This window comes from Lates calcarifer, linkage group LG8, assembly GCF_001640805.2.
Source record: "Lates calcarifer isolate ASB-BC8 linkage group LG8, TLL_Latcal_v3, whole genome shotgun sequence".
In the NCBI taxonomy this organism is placed as follows: Eukaryota; Metazoa; Chordata; class Actinopteri; family Centropomidae; genus Lates; species Lates calcarifer.
Genome location: NC_066840.1, coordinates 23,647,998 through 23,660,051, shown reverse-complemented (window position 1 = coordinate 23,660,051; position 12,054 = coordinate 23,647,998). Strand labels below are relative to the sequence as shown.

Sequence of the window (12,054 nt, the reverse complement as noted above, 5' to 3'; positions counted from 1 at the left end):
GGTTTTTAAAACCCAAACATGAAATATTTACAACAACAAATCAAAACAAGTGTTTACAGTTAAATTACATAGCTTCTTCATCCTGATGCTGCAAAGCTCTTTTTTAAAAATACATGGAACGTTTAAAGATTTCACTGATAACTCGAAGGTTCAGTTTGTCCCGTCACACGGAGAAAAAGACAAACATTGGTTTTAAAATCAGGGGAGCATTACAGGGACATTTCAAAACAGATGTTTACAGAGAATCAGATCAGTTCTTCATGTTTATACTGACGAGTTCTTTCAGAAAACAGAACATTTCTGTAAAAGCTGAATTAGTCATTCATTCATCTACTTACCGTAGATGAATGAATGAGTGGTGCAGTAATCCTGATGTAATGTGGTCACAAGTGTGTGTTAACAGGGGGTTCAAACACAGCTCAGCCGACGATAATCAAGGACTGAAACTATCTGTTTTATAAGGGTGTGTTTAAAATGTCACTTCAGTAAATGTGAGATATTAAAGTGTGTAAGTTGCACAAAATCCATATACTTTATATATTATTTCTTACTTTCCATCTCTGCTGATTAACGCAGAAGAAACAGAGAATATCCTCCACAGCTGAAGAGAGAGAGCAGCTCCTGGTCCTTCTTGAACCCTGACCCCGTTAGCTCTTCATGCCGGAGCTGTGCCGGAGCCTCGGGCCTGCTGGTTGCAGTCTGTGCAGTCTTCTTGTGGGCGGTGTAGCTAATAAGAGTGTCAATGTGAATGTTCTCCGGCCAGATAAAGAGTGGAAAACCTCTTTTGTCAGTTTAAGAGGAACTCATTTGCCCAGACAACCAAACTGACTGGTTGACCAACGAGAAATAATGAACATCAAACGCAGCGATGTGAAAATAAAAACCGTTTCATTCCAAAAAGATTCATCTCCATTTTGGGGAAAAACGTTATCAGTGCTGTACTGAGCTGTGGTGGTGTTTTGGACACAAAGGTCCTTAAAGTCAGAACTTTTCATGTTTAACTAATAATATTCACAGTTATTAACTCTGACCTTTGTATTTTATGTAATGTAAATACAAGAGTCAAAGCAGTTATAATTCTCTGTGAATTTGGGTTCAGTTAGTTTCTGCTGTGGATTCAGAGTAGACACGTGGATGTTTTCACCATTTTAGGATTGAAAATGTTCAGTTATTTTGTATATTTTGGATGTTAGAAACTATTTTGTAAACAAGGACAGTGATAAGAAACAAATCTTTTGTTCTTTGTTTAAGCCACTGCCATCACAGAGCTTTTTACTAATTGCTCTGTGCAGCACTTTTCTCCTCCATGTTTGGCTTCAGACAGCAGTGAAATAACCAAAACACACAGTCAGTCACTAATATTCACTTTAATTATCTGATTTATTTAAATAAAGTGAGCAATGATTTATAGCTTTCAGGTTGTTGAAAGCTATAAATCAGGCAGTGAAGTGGTCAGAGGCTTTCTTCCTGAAATTAGCGTGACGTGTGCTAAATGATTTGCAGTATTTACACAGGCAGACAGGCTTATTTACTCGCCTCTTGTACTTTTCGGTTACAATAATCATTATTTAAAGAAGTCATAAACAGTTTATCTCAAATATCCAAGGCCCTGAACCAGTAACCTCTCAGGTTGGTCAGTATCCACTAAAAAAAGATGGTTTCGGTTTGTACAGCTAACAGATGGAAATGTCAGGTGACCTTAACCACTGAAAAGAGGTGGAAAACTGCCTCTAAAGTCTTAAAAACCTTAGTAGATATCAACAGAACAGTCAGAGGAGATTTCATCTCTGCTGAGTTACACCTGAGAAACTTACTGGACTGAAAACATTTACAGCCGGTGATGCAGCTCTTTCAAACACCCTGAAATTAGTTTGAATATTTACACACAAACACACTCCAGTTCTTCACATACACACAGGTATGGCACAAACAATGTTGTACACTTACAGTCGCACACACACACACACACACACACACACACAGAGTGGTGATTTCTCCTCATTCCAGTCATGTAAGCAATTAGCTGAGGAACGGTGCGTTGCAGGCATCAGTCATCCAGACATAATCAAACCTCTGATCTACTGAGAGCCAGCAGTACACTGATCTCATTCCCTTCCCAAAACACACACACACACACACACACACACACACACACAGTGTCTCTTTTACCTTGCTCAGGCTGCAGCATCTTCTTGAAGAACAATCCTGTTTTCCTAAGGATTCAGTTTCCTTTCTTGTGTTGCGATGAGTGTGTGCGCCCACAGGCTGTACAGTATGCAGTGCACACACACACACACACAGATACGTGTGCATGTGTGTGGTGTTGACTTCCCCACAGGCCCGCCTGCCTGCTGCACTTCACCCTCATGCCTCAGTGGTTGTATCCAGGCTAAAGCCCGTTTTAATGTTCTGAGACAAACAGAGCAGGAGGTGGTTCAGTGTTTTCAGCCTCAGCGCTGCTCATCTCAGCTGCAGGTCAGCTCAGTGCGCCTACAGCTGTCTGAAAGTACACTCTCCACAACAAAGAAAAATGCTTACTTAGTTTCCAGAGGAAGGTTCTGCAGGCAGTTACCTGAAGTACCACAAAGTGGAAATACATTTGAGACTGCAGATCCAAGATGGAGGAGGGAAGGTGCAGTTTGGGAAAATGTTCTAATGACAATTTGAAGTAGTTTTTTTAAAAAGCTGAATACTTTGTCCCTATATATGTTTTTCCAATAAATTGCTAATCACACTCTGTTTGTTAGATACAGCCAGCTAAAAGTCTAACACAACTGTTCTGAAATAAATTCTCCTTCATCGAGGTTTGATGAACTACTTGCTGTAGTTTGTGGTTTAATAATTTAGATTTGTTTTTGTTATTTTTTTATAATAAGCTGTAATAATTTGGTGAGACTCAACAACTTGGACTCGAACTCGAGCACTGGAGACTTGAGACTCGACTCCAACACTGCCTCATTGATATAAATTGAGTGAACAAGAGAATAGGTTTGATGTGCGTAGACTGTATCTTAATCAGGCATATTCAAAATTAGACCCAGTATCATTTTAAATGTTGATCGTTGGAATCGGTTGTTGACTCCTGTGAATGCAGCTGAGCCCATAGAGAGAGAGTGTCTAACACTCAAAATAAATATTTTCCATGTTCTTAAAAAGCCCATTGGTGCAGAGAAAATAGAAAACTGAAGAGGAAGAAAGTCCATCAGAGAGGACGGTTTATATGTACTAGAGAAGAGAATAGAGTGCCACCAGTCTTCATACAAAACAATGTCTTTCCTTTGTGGTCATTCATGTTGACTGTGTAGTGTGAATAGGTCCACTTCCGATTAAACTGTTTTCTCACTGAGATAGCCCAGGTCCATCACTCCTGCTGCCGTCAGGATTGCACAGTCGAGGACTTGAGTCAGATTGAGCCCCACAGGCCACACGGCTCAAAACCTCTTATCAAGAAGGAAAAGAAAGGAAAAAAAAAACATAAAATAACAGGCTGAATCAAAGTGTCCATCTTGATACCTCTGCGTCGTGATGCAGTGCCCCGGTATGAACCCGGAGAGGCGTCGCCCGCGGTATGACGGACACCCTCCCTCCCCCATCTCTGTCTCTGAAACTAAGCTTGAAATTGCAGATTGATATCGCTGCGACAGAAAAGAGAGGGAAGGGTTTTTTGTTTGCAGTGAGTGAAGCTTTGCAGAGCGAGCTGCGCTGTCTAATCCAACATGGTTTTGGCAGGGGGAGCCGGCTGTCATTAGCTCCTAACGAGGGAAGTTGACAGGGAAGACGGGAGAAGACTGTGGTGTTTTATATATAGTTGTGATGTGTGAGTCGGGCTCAGAGGAGTTGTCCTCTCAGCAGCGTGGACGACTCTGAACTGCTCTGAATTCTCACCTGGCCTTTTTTATGTAGAATAAAATGTTTGTTGATGAGATGCTTTCAAAGTATCCGTCCACAGAGAGTTGACCAGACTCAAAAATCTTTTTCATCTCTGCTCTTTTCATCTTTATGAGACTTTTTGGATCTTGAATTGTTGCACTGCAGTGGGATGCATCCTTTGCATCACATTTTCAGTTTTACCTTGTTGTAAATTTCGCACATCCAAGTCAAAGTTAACCCCACAAAATGCCAGTTTGGGCATTTTCCAATCTGAAAGGTTCCTGAAGAAGGTAGGATGTGTCATGTAGAGGTCTTCATGTGATCACTCAGCTGCCGCTGGCGTCTCTGTTCTCTCTCTGATCAGGTCTAATTATCCCTCGTCTATTCATACAGGTTTGACTGTTCCTTCTGGACCTGTTAAGACCTCTAGAGTGTCACTATAGAGGTGCCACACCAGAGTGATCAGACGGGTCATTGTCTAAATGGTGGTGTTTGTAAAAGCTCAAGGCACACATTTTAAGGATGTCAAGAAGTACAAGTACAGGGTGAAACTTTTCGCGGGGCAGCTTCCTCTGTGGCTCGTTGTCTCGCCAGCTAAGGGACTTTCTCACCGTAGCGCTGCCGAGCGATTTGTCTGACAAACTAACCTCTTTGTGGACTAATGAGAGCAGACATTAAGGCATCCCTGCAGTGTACTGTGGGCCAGCTCCTGGGACTCCAAGCAAAGATGACTCCAAACTATTTTGGCCACCAGGGTCCCAGAAGAACTCCTAAATAAGACACACAGTCTGATATGACAAATAGCCGTTCTGTTCTAAATTAACTGTCCAGTAAAAGAGACTTTTTGGTGCAGCTTTAAGATCTTCTGCTTCTTTTTCACCCACTCTTTTCAGCTCCTGTGGGATTTTGAGAAAAGTTAAAAAACTAATCATTGCACACTTCACACCAGTTTCTCATTAACCCTCCCATCTCAATTCCTCTGACCATACGTACACCAAACGTTCACTGGTGCTCCATCACTGTGGAAACAACACGGATCTGTGCGGCCGCGTTCCTTCAGCACTTCACCTCTCTTTCGTTTTCTGTTTGCCCAGTGCAGATTGGGTTCCTTTGGCCCCGGCTAAAACTCTCTCAGCTGTCCCTAATGCTTTCTGACGTGTCTTCAGACCGGCCTCATGGAGCAGGAGGAAGAGAGCTAGCCGACAAGATTTAATCCCATGAAAGGCCGACTCTCTGATTCCTTCAGTAGACCTTAGATCAGCAAATGTTGTTTTAGTGCTGTAAACTTTAAGTTGATTGTTTAGAGTTTTTGCCCTCATACAGTCATCTCTTTCTGATATCTTCTGCCTGACTTACTGCTATCGTCTTTTTATTTTTATTGCTTCATTTTATCCTGGAGAATAGTGCAAATGAACATCATGACTTTTCTCACTCTACGAACTTTTCTCACAGGGCAGGAGATTGCAAACGTTAAATCTTCCTGAACTGCTGTAATATTAATTTCCTGTCTCCTTCTCCTCTTTTTGCCCTCTCTCTCTTTTCTTCTCCCCAACTACCCTGAAAGCAGAAAACATTACTCTGTGTTACTGTAATTGAGGTGAGGACCCTCACCTACTGTAATTCGTTTTACAGTGAAGGTGTGTGTTGCTCTTGCTTACCTGTGCACATTTTTGGATCTTCAGGTTGCAAACAAATCTTCCTTCAAGGTCAGAGGAGCGTAAACACTGAGGATATTATGTATAACATATATTTTTTTATTTCTCAGAAAGTCATGCTGCTCTTGCCAAACTGCATATTTTTTCTTTTTGTTGCTGAGCTACAAGCAAACTTTCCCCGTGGGTGTAAACTTTGAATCATTTTTGCATAAAATTCTCCTCTCCCTTTCACTCTCGTTAGCTCAGTGCTGTGTAATCTCTTTTCTATTCAAATTCTAGTCTATTGTGTTCATTTCATATTTATCACCCTCATTTCTCTCCTCCAGCTCCCCTCCTGTCCTGACCTCTCCTCCTCCTCCTCCTCCTCCCTCCTCCCTCCTTCCTCTCCTTTCATCAGCATCACAGCAGGTTGTGAGATCAGCCAGGCTTTTTTACCTCGAGTGGCGTGTGGCTTGAACCGGCCACTTGTTGTCTTGGTGGGTGGTGACCTGGACAGAAACAGACCCCCGACACGAAAAGAAAGACAGAAAGAAGGAGGAGAAGAAGGGGCTTCCTGATTGTGATGATCAGTTATTATACTTCAGACAGAAAGACTGTGAGTGGGATCATCAGAAGAAGAGGGAGAGAGAACGAAGTACATGATTAGAGGAAGTGGAGAGAGGTCATCAAGAGAGACAGTGAGTCGGGGTGGGAGGTTTGGGGGAGGGTGTGGGGTAGTTGGCAGCTCTTAGGCTGAAGAAGTGGAAGATTGGATCCTTTGTAGAGAAACTGCGAGGGACAGAAGATGGAACATTCATCCCGTCATTCATGCAAGTGGAAAATTCAAAACAAGCAAATTTAAAGGTGCGACAGGAGACATGTTTGTTTGGCTGACAAGGCATCGCTGCCAGTGATTTAACTGTTTCATAAACCCCAAGCAGTTTGGCTTTCAGTCAGCTGTGAGGCAGAAAAAGCAACAAGAACAGAAATGATGTTTACTTAGAGTCAACCCTGGTTGTGTGTTTTTATATGTAAACTCCAAAAATTAAACTTTTCTCTTTGGAGTAGAATTAAAACTTTACTCAGACAGTTTGGCAGGAGGATTTTTCCACATGCTCCGGATGAACTAAAAAATGCATGATAATCAGAGTGAATCCAAGGTCATTTCATCTTTTCATTTCTGTTCAATCTTCGAAGCACTGACTTCCCTTGTACTATACACGTCTAGACACACAGGAGGATGTTTGGTGTAAATTTCCTCTTAGAGTTTGTGAGGTGAAACTTTATCATACTCAGCTGTAGGAACCTGTAGATTAACCTTTGTAAAGCTGCCGTAGGAGCTCTGTCTTATTCTGTTCATACTCCATGAAAATCTTATTCATACACTCACCAAACAAAGCAAGGGCGAACTCTGCACCATATCAGAACAGTGCTCATTTACACAAGGTTAATTCTCAGGTTAATCCAGCTGAATAAGAGCACTGTAGAGTCAGTGTGATACGTGAGAGTGAAATACATTAACTGAAACACGAGGCAGTTTATTATATCACTTATGGTTCATTGTACATTAAATTGAAGAGGATGTGTAAAATAGAAAGCATCTGAGTTCATGACTTTTTCCCACTTATACCACAAAGGAACCAAAACAGAAAGAAGACAAAGGCTTTTGTTTCCCACGGTTGCTATTGGTAGCTTTCCCCAGGTAGAGGAAATGTCTGTCAGTTGAAAAAGAGCCGGAGGAGGCAAAGTCATGGTCGGACTGGGACAGAAAATCAGTCCTGGACTTATCCTCTGGGTACAGCTTTATGGATTTTTATTTTAGATTTAGATTTAGATTATCAGACAGATGAATCATCCGTCTGATAATCTAAAGAAATAACACGTTTCCTGGTGGTGACCTTTCTAAAATGAGCAGTGAAACTTACTATATTCTTCTTGGCAATGGTGGCACCAACATTAATACCACTCAGGAACGTCTGCACTGCCAACAGTGCTGCATTCAGTGTCTTGGAAAAATCAAAGGAGAACATAAACACACTGTCATTTGTCAGCTTTGTAAGTGTGATATACAATGTTAGCACTCTGCCAACTTATTCCACATCATGAAATCCATATTGTTATTTGGACTTCCACCATTTTGATCTCCGAATGAGAAGTTTTCTCTTTCCGTTCCCACTCCTCCACAGGATCATCAGAGGTCAGGCTCTGCTATACAGCACGTCCAAAACCTTGCTAAAGGGCACTTCATCAGGATGAATGTTCACCACATTTCTGCCCAAAATATGCAGAGATGTTTAGTCTGCTCGTAATCCGGGCCTTCTGTGTCTCTCTCTCCCCCGGCCTCATTAAACAAATCTCCATCCTGTCTCCTGCTCTGCCAGTTGTCCTGTTGGCTCAGCTGTGTACAAACAAAACCACAAATAAACACAGGATGGATCCAGCCACATGTCCCGCTCCAAATTTTCATTTGATCCAAATATGAAAAATGAAAAAATGCTCCAAATGAACACACTAACATTTTGCAGTTTTCAGTGCATCATTATAAATACACATTCAGACGTTTGTGTTTGGACTTTTTCATTTTCTGTAACATGTTTAAGTTTCATCCTTTTCTCTCTCATATAGAAAACATTATGGATTGGGAGGAGAGCTTCCATCTGACTTAACGATATGTTGCATGTCATTTATATGAATGCAAACATGCTGGTTAAACTGTAATTGGTCCAGTGATGTTCGCTATAAAAGAAATTGGTTGGCATTTCTATGTAGTTTTATCATTGCACCATTGTAAATGACATATTTGTCTTTTTATTTGAGCTCTTTCACACCCTACAACATTGAACATTTTGTTGGGTCAAACCACATCCTCCTCCTGAAGCTGCACAATAGCGCAGTACCTATGAAAAAGACAGACAGATTCAGTATCATAATACCATGAAAGTAAAATCACACAGTAACACCATGCTAATTGCAGCACTTGTTTTTCCCATATTTTCTGCCAGGCCACCATTTGTTTTGCTGTCACATCACTTCACAGATGGCAGCATCATTTGGACTCGTTTCGGTGTTACCAAGCATAGAGCACTCAAGCATGAATGTATGAAGACAGAAACTATGACGATTAATGTGTCACAGCGAGCTACAAAGACCACAAAGCACTGCTCACGTTTAATTAGCTTATATTTGACTTAATGGACGAGAAGATCAATGAAAATGTGTCAGTAACGACAAGAAACAAACACAAACCCGACTCTTGGATCCACCACACTCGCAGCTCCGCAGAGAGGCCGGCTGAGGGTTTAACGACGCAATGTGGCAGCAATTTTGGGTTCCCGCTCTGGCGAGAATCTGCGGCCTGTTTCCTTTTGAAAAGCCCTAAATGTTCGAGGCCGTCTGTATCTGGAAGGTGAATTTCACGGCCAGTTTGGCAGCAGGAAGTGTCTTTGGTCAGGGTGTTTGTGTAAACAGCTCGTAATGGTTCTAGCCTGCGGTAAGGCCTCTGTGCTGCACACACACACACATACACACACACTCATTCACTGTATACATCACCATTCTCACATGCATACGTGTATATATGCATGTGTGCTGCAGGCAATCATCCTTCTCATTCAGATGCGGTGAAGCCTATAGACTACACGACTGAGACCCATTACTGCAGCAAAATGAGTTTCTCTCATACTCGACTTTAACAAATGTGCTGCGTGCTCTTGAAATGAGCTGCTGTTGTGCAGTAATGTGACATTTAAATTTGTCAGCGCTCGATTGTTTGTCTGAGCCGGTTACAGCTCCTTATCGGACATAGAGTTTCTGTGTCACCTTCATCGTTTGATGCTGCTGGATGCTTCGTTTGTCAGATTAAATTGCTCACTTCAATAAATGTAATGTAACATAAAGAAGAGAGATGGACTTATTATCTTTGTGTTTTGCCTCATGTGGCTGAGAGTTAATGAGAGTTAACAGCAGTAGATGTGTGTGTCAGCTTGAAAAAGGCGTCACATCATAGACAAGCTGACACTACAGTTGTGTGTTGTGTTTATTTTTCTGTCCTGTTCTGACCATGTAAAGTCGTCCAACAGAATACATAATCCCATCTCTATTACTTTTCCTTCAAAACATCCAACCACACATCAACCATATGATGACAAGTGGTCATGTGTGAGGGCAGGGAAACCTGACGACATCTGATCTATCCCATTCCCTGATGAAGATGTTTAGAAACTGTTGAAAGCTCAGGAAAAAAAGCTAGTCAGTGTAGAGATTTGACCTTTGACCTCTTACTCCTCTAAGCTCATCTCAGTGATTTTAAATGTATTTTATTGTTATGTTAAAATACATCACTGTGTATCTTCAGCTAATGACTAAACCACGCAGCAGCTATAAAACAAAGACATAAATGTGCCACACACTCCTCTGGGTTTTCATCACATCGTAAAAAAGTCGTCTAGGTTTGAATTCAGGACGGGATCAGTTTGGAGAGCATGTGCATTTCTACTCAGCGCGTGTTTTGATTCTGAACACATGAAGTGACCAGAGCACATTAAAAGCCTTTCAGATATTCAGGTTACCATCTCTGCTTTTTACTCTCACTCCTTCCAGTACCACTAACGTCTCCTGAGGGAGTCAGGCTGCGGTCAGCTCTGACAACTTCTCTCGATCACCCTCCTGTAACTCCGACGGCGTGATTGCATTTCCAGTAAGCAGGGATTGGTCCACGTTGAGAAATGACTCATTTTCCATCAGGAGAATGTTACGAGGCTTTAACTAAGTCTTTTATCCTTTTACAAGGAGCCTATCAAGTCTAAACTGTTTGGCCGAGGCCAGAGGAGGGCACCTGGTCTGACACTGAGGGCTGAAAGCCTCATTCAGCTCAGGTGGTTTGGACGACTGTTGACGTTAAAGTCAGATTTTCACTTTTTCTGCCACAGCAGTTTGTTTTGTGATGAGACCAGGATTTATTACAGCTGCTGCTGCAGTTTTCATTTCATGGATTAAAAAAGACCTGAGCCTGACCTGTCCACACAAATCAATGATCTCCTGCTGTCTAACACAGAAATAGCACATGTGAAGTCCTCTGTTTATTTTACATCTTAACTGATAATTAATGTCATTTTTTTGGTGGTTAATATATCACTGCATGTTGATCTCTGGTCTTTAAATCCCTTCTTTTCACCTGCAGCCACAGTATGGTATCTCCTCATGTGTGTTACTCTAGGTGCTCCCTCTCTCTGTTAGAAACCTGTTTTATTTCATTGTAAATTATGTAATGCATCTTTTAAGTCTTAGATAACCCCCTCCCTCTGTTTTCTCTCAGGTATTCTGTCCTTCACAACGGGAACCACACGGAGCAGGAGAAGAAGTCCCTGCACATCGGCACAGAGTCCCACGAGTCCTGCTTGTGACCAACGACGACTCCTCAGTCACATCTCCATCGACCTCGGCTCTCCCACCACCGTCGCCACAGGAGCTGATGGAAACACGCCCCGGCCTGAAACCCCTGACGCAGAGCTCCAAACCCAGAGCCCTGACGGGATTTTAGGGATCCAGAGGAGGAATGTGACATTTTCCAGGGGAGGATCTGCTTTTAACAGCTCAGCTGAAACTCAACCTGTGGTCTTTAAAGGTGGCAGGGAACGGAACAAAGTCGGCCCTCTTGTCTCTCTGACGCTGCCCCCGCAGGCCCGCAGAGACTGAGGCGCCCGGTCGAACTGAACCAGAGCCAGAACACGACTGTGATCCCATCAGCAGGCCCGCCGGTCGCTCCCTGTAAAGTCCAGCCCGTCTTGTGTGTAGGAGAATTTCACAGCACGAGATGTGATTAATGACTGTGTGTTGGGGAGTCGTGGAAGTGAATTATGTTGCCAAAGCTATTTGATATTACACACAGTGGACCTTTCTGACAATTATATGAAGCTCCCTGTTGTTTTCCAGTATAAAGGCAGAAAGACTGACGATACATTTTAGAAGGTTGTTCCTTGTAAAGCGAGCGTGACGAGTTGGCAAAATGAGCTTTTAAATCAAGTGTTATTCATGAAAAGAGGCAGAGTTCAGAACAATATTTCTTTTGCTAAACATCACACGTTAAACATTGCGTGTCTTAGCCCTGACACAAAGCTGAAGAACCTGTTTGTCTCCCAGGTCGAAGCGTCCCCAGCTTTGCTAAATCCTCACTGAGCTGAAAGGAGAAATGTGGCGGCGAGGCTGCGTCAAATCCCCTGACCTAAACTGTCGAAGTGCATTATTACAGAGGCTGCTAGCTCCCACTTTGTTCATCGCGTCACGACGCTCCGTCTCAATCTTTTGTTTTTTTTTTCAAGTTCCGCGCAATAAGAAGTTAGAGTTCCACAGCAGCATCAGAGCGGCTCATGAATGATTCAGCAGACATTGTGATGATGTTGATGATGTGTGTGTGTGTGTGAGTGTGTGATTGCATTTGCAGGTTTTGTGTCTGTGGATGAGTGTTTCCATGGTGACGTGTGTCTGCTTCATGTGTGATGTTTGTATGTATGAAACACCCTTTTCCCATCATCCCACGCTGCGCTGCTCCCAC

At 42.5% G+C, this 12,054-nt stretch overlaps 1 protein-coding gene across 1 annotated transcript in view; it reads left to right on the top strand.

Annotated features, from left to right (window-relative positions):
* Window positions 1-11,025, top strand: part of htr4 (5-hydroxytryptamine receptor 4) — a 121,452-nt gene extending 110,427 nt beyond the window's left edge. The window contains 1 exon segment of the mRNA XM_051072567.1: window positions 10,819-11,025. Within this exon segment, the coding sequence (XP_050928524.1) occupies window positions 10,819-10,906 (88 nt within the window). The 3' untranslated portion in view covers window positions 10,907-11,025.
* The last annotated feature ends 1,029 nt before the right edge of the window (window positions 11,026-12,054 follow it).